We start from the raw sequence: 13117 nt of genomic DNA, 5'->3' as shown, positions 1-13117 counted from the left end.
ATTAATATATTCTGAACAATAACTTCCGACTTGAAAGGCATTGTAGCAACAGGGTTTAGGATGAAGATAATGTATAATCACATGCAGTGATAATGTTAGTAATCTTGTATCATGTGATATTCAAGAGAATACACTGTAAGTTTGAAAAGGTTCTGGCATGCAGGAAGACAAATAATTTGTGTCTGGAGCTCAAAAGGGTGAATAATATCTGAAGATTTTCATAGACAGCTAGCTGGTAGTGTAACCAGCAGCTTATTAAGTCTATTTGAAGATGGAGGAGCTGTGGAAGAAAAGAAGGGGATAATGTCTTCTGGGAAATAAGAAATCTAGTGGCAGTGCAAAACAAACAAACTTAAGAGTTCTATTCTGTATCTGGGGACTCATCTCAGCCTCCTGAATTTTACCCACAGAGTACAAACCTGAGTGCGTCATTCAAGGAACCACAAAATGGTTGAAGTAACTCCTGGAGGTTATCTGGTTCAACCCCCTGCTGAAGCAGGGACACCTAGTCCATAGTATCATGATATATGACGTAGTACTCAGACACATAGTCCAGTACAATGTTCAGGTAGATTTTTAAGATCTCCAAGGAGGAAACTCCACAGCCACTCTGGGCAACCTTTGCTAGTGCTCCATCATCTGCACAGTACAGAAATGCCTTCTGAAGTTCTGACAGAATTTCTTGTGTTCCAGTTTGTGCCTGGTACTGGAAATCACTGAGAAGAGGCTGGCTCCATCCCCTTTGCATTTTGCCTGCGGTTATTATACACATTGATGAGGTCCACCCTGAGCCTCCTCTTCTGCAGGCTGAACAGTCCCAGTCCTCTCAGCTGCTTATCACAGGAGAGAGACTCCTGTTCCTTCATCATTTTATTGACCCTTAGTTGGGACTGTTTCATGTTCCTGTCCCTCTTCTATCAGGAGTATAATCTCTAACATGCAGATTAGTAACGACATATTTCCTTCCTAATTTAACAGTTCCATCTGGGTAAGAAGTTTGGGGCTTAAAATAGGAAGTACAGTACTCAGTTACAGGCAGCTGCTTTACTTGAAAGGGTGTGGTCTGCTTCTTCAAAACTGAAATTTGAATGTATGGAAGGTACATAAAAAGTATAGTACTCACAGTAAAATGAAGACCAGGAAAATGATACAGTCATTTATATATTCCTTTGGAGGGAAGTGTCTGGTTGCTGCATCAGAAGATTCTCATACTGCTGGGGAAGCTAAACAGTGACGGTCACCCATCAAATCATCACAGACAGCTCCATCCATCTCACAGACAGCTCTGGATACAGGTAAGGGAACTGCTTCTTTCTGGGGAAAGTAAAACTGAAGAGTCTTCTCTCAGGGAAAGTCTTGAGAGCCCTTAAGGGGACTCCTTGCAATGATGATGGAAGGGCTCATGTATCTGTTTCTGGTATCAAGAAGCTGCATTCAGGAATCTGAAAGTCAAAAGGAATTTAAGAGGAGCCTTCAAAAAGTAAAGTAGGAAAGAGTTGGAGTCTGTATGTTCCCTGAGTACAAGGGTCTCAGCTCTGTAAGTTTGTTATACTTTTGAGAGAGCAATAAGAGATGGCCAAAAGTGCCAGTATTCCAGTACAGAAGAACATGGTCCTTGGTCTTTGAACTACTCAATGTTCCCTAGATCTTGACAATCCCTGAAAGAAGAGAAATAATTTATTTGGAACTGTTGCTAAAATTTGCAACTTGTCTGGGGACCAGCTGAAGCAGTTGCATGTTGAAGAGAAAGCTGAAAGTAAATGAGTACAGAAATTAAATTACATATTCAGGAGGTTTGTGGTGGGAAGTAAGTCTTTATGGAAAGTAAGAAAAGGGATTAATGTGGGGGTTCATTAAAAAGAATATAAACATAAAGAACTTAAGGATGAAAGGATTTGCAAGTTGAGTCTATACACAGAATAGGCATTTTTATTATCACAGAAATGTAGAAGTTGGAAGGGATCTCTAGACATCATTTAGTCCAACCTCCAGTTTAGCTGAAAGAATTTCTGTACCTCCTTAGATATACAGTTACTCTTAATTCTTTACTTATGTTGCAAGTTCACACAGGTAAGAAGACTGTTTTTTTTGTCCATCAGTAATGGCTTTGTAGACATTCTGTCTGAATTTTGTTGAAATAAATACGTGGAAGGAGTTCTTTCTGAATGTCACTTCAACACAGCAAAACGCTGACAGTTCCCTAAATCAGTTTTACTTCTCTTTACAAGAGATGAAAACAAGAAGCTCAACAGTAAGACAAAAAGAAGCATGGACAATGAAAACATTTACTTTTTATAAGGACATACATTCAAAGAACAGTATGAAGATGAAAGGGTTTTTCATCTTTTTGCTCAATCTGTCATTGGTCTTCAGTGACCAAGGTGAGTTTCAAATCTATAATTTCTTTTACTCAATTCTTGTCAACTTTTTTCTGTATGTTTTTGTGTACATGTCTCCTTTCATCAGTTAGTCTTTCTCATTTTCTATTTCCTTTTGCTCCAACCTTGACTGCTGTAGGAGAACAAGCATTTCTGATGAAAAGCAGACAGTTTGTGGCAGGTGCAGGTGCAGACAGATAGGTGACAGTGTGGAGGTTGGCTGCAAAGAAGTCCCATAGAGCAACACACAAGGACATAATCATCACCAAATCCCTGCTGACTGCAGTATCCATGCCCAGGCAGCAATTTCTGCTTGACCAGAAACATGTCTTGCAGGCACAGAGGTCTCCACTGTATTTACTCATATCACTGCTTGACACTTTTGCACTATGGAAGATGTGCAGAATGACCACAGCTTCGTACATATTTTCATAAGTTCATAAGTTCATAAGTTCATAAGGTTGGAAAGGACCTATAAGATCATCTAGTCCAACCATCCTCCTATCACTATCTCTACCCAACTACTAAATTAAATCCTTTAGCACCTCATCTAAACGCTTCTTGAACAGCGCTAGGGATGGTGCCTCACCCACCTCCCTAGGCAGGCCATTCCAGTGCCTGACCACTCTTTCAGAAAAGAAATGCTTCCTCAGGTCTAATCTAAATCTTCCCCTGCGCAACTTGTGGCCATTCCCTCTCGTCCTGTCGTTATTTATCAGGGAGAAGAGGCCCACCCCCTCCTCACCACAACCCCCCCTCTTTTCACCAAGAGTCATTTCCTGGTGCCCTTGGAAGTGTTGCCATCTGTGTCATCCCCAATCCGATGGCAGAATCATTGTAATTCCTGCTCTCTCTCACTATTTCCATTTCCAAGCACGGCATCTTTCTTTCTTTTACTTTTTTTTGTGTGTGTCTTGTTTCCCTTTTCAGAAAGTGTTCCAATGAAGAGCTTGAGATGCCACAATGACTACAACTCACTCGTGACGTGCACATGGAAGGAACATTCAGAGGCTCATGCTCTCCTTGGTTTGACGCTCTACCAAAGGGATGATATTAAAAAGTAAGTACCTGAAATAGACCATGCTGGAAAAAGTCCAGAGAGTACTTGTCCACAACCTGGAATCCCAGTCAGGTTCTCAGATAATAAAAGCTGTTATTGGGTTACAGTGCTTGCTTCTGATGCCTCTTCTAAAAAGGGGAGAAGCCCTTATCACGTGCCTGCGGAGTTAATTTTATCACATTTTCCATTATTTTCCTGTAATTTTGTTATGGAATTGTGGATAGGAAATATGAGGAGGCGTGCAGATGGCAATTCATGAGGTAGTGAAGATAGACGGAGAGGAAGAGCGGGCTTGAGCCTTATTCATAAACCTAGCAGGGAGAGATGCTATTTTGCCTGGTTAGGGTCATCACTGAGAGGATGGCTTTGATCACTTCTGAAAGACCTTGAATATGCTATGCATGTGAAAGAGTGAATACGGGTAAGTTCATCTGTGCTATCAATCTTCCTCCCAGATAAACCAGTCTGTTTATGAGAGGCTCTCCATGCTGCATCTGTTTCCTTTGGAAAAGGGAACAGAATCAGCAGACACCATCAGTTGTGAGGATAAGAGAGGACAAAGAGCGAGGAATAGTGAAGGAGGAGAGGAAGTTAAGGATGGAAAGCTGAGAGGAAAATGTATTAGCATCTTGGGACAGAGGAAGGAAAGGAGAAGAGGGAACACTTGATTTGGTGGTAGGTAAGAGAGAACTGATACATCTAAAAACAGGAGAAATGAGCTGAAGTTCTTTGGAAAAGGACCTTGAAGCCAAAATTCTGAAAAAAAAACCAAAAATGAAAGGAAAGATTAAAAAAAAATAACTTTGATGTTTGGTGTCTGGTCTGGAACACTGTTTGATGATGGATTGTTTTCAGTGGCTGATACAGGAATCATGTCTGGTCAGAGCCATCTTTACTGCAGAAATATCCCTGGTTTTCTTGCTAGTATCCAAACATTGCAGTTGTCTGTACTCCTAAATAATGCCTGCTGGCATACGGTTGGCTTAGAGACCTCATCCAATCCTGGAAGACTGCAGTTCAGCTCAGATATGCACAGCTTTATTTGAACAGGAACAACGGGATGAAGTCATAGGCTCAAGCAGAATCCCAGAGGGTACAGAAAGAAGTATTACATCTCTTCATCAGCTCAGGCTACTCAAGCACACAAAGCTCATCCTCTTCTGACCACCATAAAATATTGTTTTTAATCTTGATGATGCTTTTTGGCCTGGAGAAAAGCTATCTAAAATGATGCCTAACATTCTGGATGAAGTTAATGAGTACGTAAGGTCTCTTGACAGAACAGAACTGCCAAGGATATAGAAATACAGTTTGGCTGAATTAAAAAAAATGCTTAAGTGTCTTTCTGGGACTGCCAAAGGAATTCCTTCAAGAAACTAAGGAATGTCAGAAACCTTCTTGCCTTTCACTCTAAGTATCAGATGCATTTCCCTGATACTATTTTTTATCCATCTACTTCTCACATAAAAAAATGAAAAAATGTGAGATTGGCAATGGTGAGACTGAAAACTAACTGTATACTTATATCAAAACAGAATATTCTGTTGAATACTTTGAAATGGGAATGGGTTTGTGAAAAAAAAAAACAGTGATAGAAATGTTAGTCATAGCAATTGGTGCAGTACCCAAGATAAAATGTTTGCCATGGAATCATTTTCAATTATCTATTTTTCATGAACTGTAAAGTTCCAGATCAGATTTTTATAGATTATTTTGGATATACACAGTGTCAGTGAAAAGATGCATTGCAAGAAGAAGCTGAAAGAAGAATTTCATGATGCTTCAGACCCCTATAGCCACTGGATTTGTTGGAAAACAGTCAACTATTTTGGAATTGGGGTATATGACTATTACAGCTTCAAACCCAAACAGATTCTTGAAGCACAACTGAAAGTTCATCTTTTCCACAACGGTAAGAAATAAATTGCAAGGTAATTTTTCAAATGTTTTTTGGGGATATTTGAGAACTTGTTTGGTGTTCTGTCAGGATATGAATTGCAATGCTGCTGAGAAAACTGACAACCAGCCATACAATGAGAGTGAAAAGGGCCAGAGGCTGGGAATAGGTAGACATTAGAGGAGCACACATCAAGCAGCTTATTACTGTAGCACTGATAAGATGTTGTGGAAATGAGAAAGCTTAACGAGGTGTCTTATTCCCCTCCTTCATGTCCCTGCCCTCAGTATTGCTTCTCATGTGTTGTACCTTCACCTTCCAGTTCAGCTCCTTCCACCTCAAAACCTCTCAGTCAGAGGAAGTTCAGGAGACTTCTTGCTGACCTGGACTGCTCCTGATGGAAGCCAAGGGCTGAGCAATGCACTGGAGTATGAAGTCGCTTACAAACGGGACTGGGAGTCGTGGGAGGTAAGAGCAGGAGGAGCTGGGCTGTCCTGGCCCTGGCTGCAGTCTTCTGGTTAGTTGAGGACTTTTGTTAAAGTCATGCAAATAGGCAGCATTTCTGTTCTCAGGCACTATGAAGAGTTGCAAAAAATGCTGATTTAGGCCAGGAGGAAGAGGTTGTGTTTCTGTCTGCAAGTGAATTTCCTGGTGAAATGCCACTTGTCCTGACTTGAATGCAGAAATCAATTCTTCACTGAAAAAAAACACTGCACTTGGGTTTTGAGTTGGAATTTATTTAACCCTGCGTCCCTCCCAAATGAATTTAGGACATGTTTGAAGAGGAGCCTGTGGGCTCACACGGGAGAAGGGCAAAACACCTTTGAAAATGTTTCACATGCACAGAACAGATTTGAGACACATCCCTTCTCCTTCTCTGCCTTCCCTCCAGCCGTCACCACTGATTTGTGTTCTCTCTCCTTTCCCCTGCTGACAGAAGGCTGCTTCACACCTGCTCTCCAACACCACTCACTGCCATCTCAGCCACCTCATCCCAGGAAGCAGATACACTGCCCGTGTGCGAGCCAGACCAGAGCAGGGCAGAGGCTTCTCTGGGCAATACAGCGAGTGGAGCACAGATGTGTCCTGGGATACCCCTGAAGGTAGAGGCGAATGGAGCAGGGCTGTACAGGGCTGGCTGAGAAGCCAGGACCATGGGACCATCCTTACGGGTCCCTTCCAAATCCAGAAGTTGCAGGAGAAGCACTTTCCAGTCATTGCTTTCTCTCAGGGAGCCTCAACACTTGATTCACCGGGATAGTCCTACCAACAGTGGTGTGGCTGGGGGCTGTGCACCTCTGTGGGAGGTCCACTCCATGGGACTGACTGTGTCTTGGGATGCAGCTCATGAAGAAGACTCGTGATTGTCTTCTCTTGTGTTGTTGGGCTTGTTCCATTTGGAAGGATAAGTATGGCCTAGAAGAGCATGGAGAAGTTTGGAAATGGAAATAAGAGCAAGTGTCCATCTTGTCTCTTGCAGTGTACTTGGCCTTTCCATCCCATTGGCAGGGTCCTTGTTCATGCAAGCCAAGGGCTTTCACTGGACTTGTCCTGCCTCTTAGCATGCTCTGATCTTCTGTGTAGGTGGCATTCAGCCCAGGAACCTTCGTTGCCTCTTCAATGGTGCAAATCTTCTGATGTGTAGCTGGGAAGTGAAGAAAGTGATTGCCACCTCTGTCGTCTTTGGCTTGTTCTTCAGGGCCACTCCAGCATCAGTGTATGTGATCTGCTGAATGCAGCACATCTATCTCTGTCTGTCCTGCTGGGCTTCTGCTCTGTGTCATTCCTGCTGACCTCAGCACCACCTCCTTTTCTCCGCTCAGGGAAGAAGAGTGCTTTCCTGTGTCTGAGAAGGCTTTGCCCCATGTCCCATACGTGCTGCAAAGCTGTGGGATTCCTGTTAGCAATATCAGCAGTCAAAGCCAGTACCAAGTGTCTGTGCGGATCAAGAGAGAGGAAAAGCTGATTGAAGGCAGCAAGAACAGTGAGTTGCTCTTTGGCATCTTGCCTCTCCTGGGAGAGTTGGGTCTGACCCAGGGGAGGTCCTGGGGGTTTGTGCAGTTGCCCCTGAAGCACTGGAAGAGGGAGGTGAGCCGGGTGAGTTGTCTCTGCCTGTGTGTGTCTGGAGGTACTGGTGATGCTCTTCACAGACAGCAGGCAGGGGAGTTCCCTCACTGGGACAAGATATCACTTTGTACCTGAAAATCTTTGGAAATGTGGTGGGTGATTATCGAAGGTGGTGAATGGGTGCGCTGGGTCTGCATGCTGTTACGGACTCTGAGACACTCTCTGTGTTCTAGTTAAGGTGCTGCCACCTGCCAATGTATCAGTGGAACTGATAGAAAACCAAGAGTATGAACTGAGGTGGAAAAAACACAGTTTACAGTATGGTTTCATAAAACAGCAATACCAAGTTCAGTTCTGGAAGCACAACCAATATGAAAAGGTGAATGATAGGTCCTGGTTTCTCCTTGCCTTGTGAGTGGGAATGAGAGTCACCCTCACTTCTGTCATTTGTGCTTCTTTCCTCTCCGCAGACTGTGCAGACAATAAATATTACCAGTGATGAGCCTCCCTTCACCTTCACCGATCAGATGTTGTCACCGTCTACAAAATACAGGGGAAAAATGCGTGCAATGGTGAACAATCAGGATTATCAGGGATACTGGAGCGAATGGAGTGAGGAGTTTGCCTGGGAAACGGAGAACGGTACTTTTCATGGGTAGTGGTTTTGTCAGGGTTTGTGTTCAGTTACGGAATAAAGTGCCTGTAGAGAAATAGTCATACATTCTCTTGGCAGAAGTGGCAGGTAGATCCAGCCATGTGATAGATGGGGCTGCTGAACATGGTAACTGTTCTGTGTGCATCCTTGCAGTGAAGCAGCAATGCTAACAAAGGCAGTGAGAAGGATGGAGCTTGTAAACATATTTCCTGCTTTCCTGCTTTCACCATGCTAATACAACTAGCTGCAAAGGTTACTATGTCGATTATCAAGACAAGATCCTAGTGAAAGGTCACTGCTACTTCCTGATCAGAATAATGTATTCTGCTTTAAGGGACTGAAGAGCCTGAGTATGCAGGAAGACAGAATAAAAATCAGTCATTTCGTTTTACAGAGGGCTATGGCATTGTGTAAAAGTCACACTGCAGTGTACTGGAAATACAGATATTACCATGTTTATGCAGTTTCTGTAGTTAGAAGCAGAATGCCTGTGATTACTGTGGTCATGTGCCCAAAATTATGTGACAGTAGAGAATTTGTCCCTACTATCCTAAAGTAGCAAGATATTCATCTTGATGTTCATCTACATCCATTAGCAGGGACAGTTTGTGAGAATCTCTGAGATTCCAGTCTCTCCAGCACTGTACAAAGTCAGGCAATCTAAGACCTCTGCACACCTCTAGTGGTCCTGGGGAAATACATAACCAAGCTTTCATTAGGATCAATTGTTTTCTCCAATAACAGTAAAAAAAAGATGGAGAATCAGTGAGGGAAAAGATGTCTTTGGTTCTCAGTACAGTATTAAGGACACATTTGGTCTTTTCCACTTCCCAGATATGTTTGCAGGAAGAATGATCAGAATGTAAAACCTGTTACGGGAAGTGAGGCCTCAAGTGATGACTCCCAATGTCTTTTTTCTCTCTTTCAGTTCTTTCACCACTGGTGCTCCCATTGATACTCCCAGCTCTCATCATCATTTTGCTCGTAGTTGCTTATTGCAGCTATAAGTATTTCCTGAGGTAAGTTGCCCTGTGCGGAGGCAGTTTAGCTGTTTGATGGCCATGTTTGTGGAAAAAAGGGTGAGGCACTACTTAGAGAGTGGTCTATGATGGGAGGACCGAGTTGGCTGCTGCTCACCAGGGCAACAGTGGGGCCATGCAGAGCAGCATGGTGCATGAGTTGTGGTCTCTTCTTCTTGCCACATTGAGACACAAATCTTGAAAACTCTGTGTTGTTGAAGGCAGAAGAAGCTATGGGAGGAAAAGATTCCAAACCCCAGTAAGAGTCTGCTGATCCAGAGCTACTTGAAGGTAAGAGGAAACCATATCTTGGAAGGTTCATTACTTCTTTCTTCTAGGTGAACCCCAGTAATACCAAGAGCTCCTCTTTGTGTCCTAGTCTGCAGGGAACAGATGCTTTAAATTGTCTATTCCTTGTTGTTAGGAAAAGTTCAGTCCATTTGCAATAGAACCATAATTGTACATTTATACCTGCAGACTTACCTATGTTGTGCTTGTCAGCATGAAAGTCATTTAATATCAAGGTGGGAAATTTTCAGTATTTTATCTCCTCTGCCAGAAGATAAAATGTTTCTGTTTCTGCTGTAGTCTTAAGTAAATTTTTTGCATGATCTTTCAGTAAAATCTGATTTTTATTTCCCCTCACACTTAAAGAGGCATCTTAGTAGCTTTGTTTATTATCCGTTATGTGTTTCCCCTTTCAGAAGAGGTCAGTGTCTTAATCTCATGGGTCTGTATTTGCACGAACCAACAGCTCTGTTTATTGTGGTCAGAACCTGTAGAGAAGGGTTCCAACCACCCCAGCTGTGTAGTGTTAGGTAAGGTCAGTAGCAAGGCAATTTGGTTTTGAAGCAAGATTCTTCTGGAGAAGTGAAAGCACCTAGCAGTCGTCATGTTGAAGTTGGATCCAACTTTACTAGAGCATACTGCCAGATGCTTTAGCCTCTACTAGTTTTTTTCCTTCTCCATGCTCAGTGTGTTGATCATGATTCTGCTGCTGGTGAAACGCTTCTCTTTCCTCAGGTCTGCTATTTTTTATTTTTTCCAGAAAGTTCCTCTAGGAAACTGGCACGCAAGCAGCGAGCTGGACTTCAACAAATGCAGCCTTGTGGAGCACGTGGATCAGCCTAGCTTCCTTCAAATTGTGAACAGGTGAATGAAGAGAACACTGTAGTCACACTGTGAATGACATGCTCTGAGAGCTCCCCAGCTCATGGGAAGCCAGAGTCAAATGGTCTGTTCCCAGAAAGCCCATGGTGGTTACTTCTGATCTGGGGATAGAGGTCCGTGCTATCTGGTTTAACTTGCTCACCTATACAGATCATTCTAACCATACGCATAGCTACTTCAGTTTTCTACTGAGCTTGTGTTTCTGCTTCATGTTTATCACAAATGTATTCCTCATGAGCAACTTTTAACTGTTCCCCATTCAGGCAGATGAACGTTTTGTCAGAGTCCGATGAAGTGCAGACGGAAAAGACAGAGGTTTCTTCGGATGTTTTGGACCTGCAGAACCCATACCATGCTCTAAATGTGCCAGAGCACGCCCCAGTCATCTTCCCGAGTCAGATTCCAGGCCATTCCTTTTCTGTTTCCGTTTCAAGGAGAAACAGTGGTGGTGCAAGTATTACTTCCCAGACAGCAATCACTAGCTTTGCTTTCAATGGCCCCTACTTGTACAGCCCAGCGATGTCCTTTCAGCCCGAGATGCATCAGACCCTGGAAGTGACCTCAAATCCAATGGGAGAACGGGAGAAAGCAGCGTCCCTACAGTATGTGACCCTTCCAGACAAAGCGAGTCCCCGGGCTGCACAGAGGCAAGAGCAGCCACAAGCAGGTCCTCTGCAGCCGTTCCTGCTCCCAGATCAGAAGGAAGTGATGCAGTATCTCAACGATAAGAAGGAAGTTTCACAACTTCCCACCGCCTGTGGGAAGGACACAGATGTGAGAACAAAAGAGCACAAGTCTCCAGAGGCTCCTGGCTGTCCCACACTCCTTCAGCAGTGCCCCTTGGAGTACATCACCGCAGACAGCCTGTTACTTCCATCAGCCCGTGACACCGCACACCTGCCACTTGTCACCGCTGGGGAGAAACCCTGTGACCCACAGGAGCTCCAGCCCTCCAGTGACTGCTCTTGCCATGAGGTTACTCCTGGGAAATTTGATGTCACGCTCCCACCTTCAGGCCAAGTACCAGCCTCTCCTGAAATGCACGGGGACACATTTGGAGACTACCTTGATGTCCATTCAGGTCTCCGTGGGCCTTCAGAACTCACAAAGACTTCTTTGCCTTTCCAACTGAAGGGAAGTACTCTCCCCAAAGAGCAGCCATTGTCCGAGGGTAATTTGGTGGTGTTAAATCCTGACAGCACTGAGCCAGTTTTCCTTTGCCAGGTTGGTGACTATTGCTTCCACAGTCTGAAATCCAATGAGAAGTTATGTATGAGTCAGGAAAACCCTGAAATAAAGAAACTTATTGGAGGCAGGACAGCATCTGAGAAACCTGTACAAGATGATGAATACGTCACCGGCAAGGAAGGGGATGTATCAAAAATGCAGGCTATTCAGCTTTTCAAAAACCTGAAATCAGATGATTACTTTTCCTGGCAGCAATCTTTAAGGATCACAGAAATCTGCTAGAGGAGCAAATGTCAATGAATAGGAAGTCTAAGAGTAGTTGAAAGTGCTGGCAACTATCTGATAAAAATGAACTCTCCAAGCTAGGAGCTAATTAACAGGAAGACACATTAACAGGAAAGTTGTGAAGGGGTAGAATCCTTTGTCTGGTGGAGATTTTCTGTTTCTCACTGTATGATTTCCTTTTAAGTTCTTTGGCTGTTTAAGCATGATATAATTCATCTTAACCATGTGATGTGCTCATTTTTCTTTTTTCTTCATAAGCTGTACTGAAAAAGAAGTACCACATTTTTCTGCTTCTGCTTCTGTAAATAAAGTGTTGCACGATAGAAGCACAGAACTGCCATTCTGTGATCAGTAAAAGGCTTTTGTTTTTGATTTAGAGGATGGGCTTGCCATTCCAAAAATATATATAATTTTAAGTAATAAAATATATTATTTCTTCTTACAAATCTCTTCTTTCATGTGTTAAAAGTGTTATACTTACAATAACATTAAAATTAGCTCTTTTGAATAGACCTTAAAAGATTCTGTAAGTTCAGAATTTGTAAGTTGACCTTGCTACAGTATTTGACAGACCTAATGAGGAGTTCTATGTTTGTGCCTGCTGATTCCTCCTGCTGGTTTAATGGGATAATGCTGATTCAGAAATTACAGGGAAATGCATTCTTTTTTCGGTTTAATTCCTTACTAATTTAAATCTGAAAGGAGTGCAAATTCAATTTGACTTTCTTGATGGGAAAAGGCATACAGTTGCATCCACTAATACAGCATACTGAGGAATATCTTTAACTATTTTCATTCTTTTAAATCTCTTTGGCCTTTTATGAGTAAGAAAGCCAATTTCTTCCAGGCTGTATGGTTGTGCCCTATCATGGCTGGTACTAAAAGGAGATGTTCAAATTCATATGCAAATCAGGTATGTAGATTCAGATCTCCGATATGCATCACCTTGGAATCAAAGCTTCCATAATCTTTGTTTTTGTCTTACATTCCTTACTGATGTAAGCACCTCAATTATAAGTGTGGATCACCTTTTACAACTCTCTGACTCAAGCTTCAAAGATTTTGCCTGTGTTTTGACAGTAAGAATTTTTCTCTTACTCTCAAGTAATAAGTTCATTATTGCTTATAAGAATAACTCTCAACCAGAGATATGTTACCTGAATTTACATGAGATTAAGCTGCTAAGTAAATAGTGACCTCAATAGTTCCAATGACAGTCCATGCTGAACTAGTCAATTGTTCTGTTTCTGCAAGTCTGGGGGTTATCTCCTACATAAAGAAGGAAAATGAGGGTGAGTGGTGTAATAGAAAAGGAAACAGGAATGGAAAAAGAAAAGCAGATGGAGAATTTCTGAGAAAATTGATCTCGACAGTGTAATGCAAAACAGGACCAACCTG

General features: G+C 42.7%; 1 protein-coding gene across 1 annotated transcript; it reads left to right on the top strand.

The window, feature by feature from the left end:
• The first annotated feature begins 2099 nt into the window (after nt 1–2099).
• LOC136052714 (cytokine receptor common subunit beta-like) lies at nt 2100–12157 on the top strand. Its single transcript, XM_065743028.1, has 13 exons — nt 2100–2381; nt 3309–3438; nt 5166–5350; nt 5658–5803; nt 6273–6438; nt 6920–7052; nt 7159–7319; nt 7636–7781; nt 7873–8044; nt 8986–9076; nt 9298–9367; nt 10125–10228; nt 10510–12157. The coding sequence occupies exons 1-13, from the start codon at nt 2231–2233 to the stop codon at nt 11714–11716; spliced, it is 2862 nt and encodes a 953-aa protein (XP_065599100.1). The 5' UTR covers nt 2100–2230; the 3' UTR covers nt 11717–12157.
• The last annotated feature ends 960 nt before the right edge of the window (nt 12158–13117 follow it).

This window comes from Cyrtonyx montezumae, unplaced genomic scaffold (genome assembly GCF_038088225.1).
Source record: "Cyrtonyx montezumae isolate F1298 unplaced genomic scaffold, pur_monq_1.0 scaffold_3, whole genome shotgun sequence".
Lineage (NCBI taxonomy): Eukaryota > Metazoa > Chordata > Aves > Galliformes > Odontophoridae > Cyrtonyx > Cyrtonyx montezumae.
Note: the sequence above shows the minus strand (reverse complement) of the source record. Positions and strands in the feature narration are given on the sequence as shown.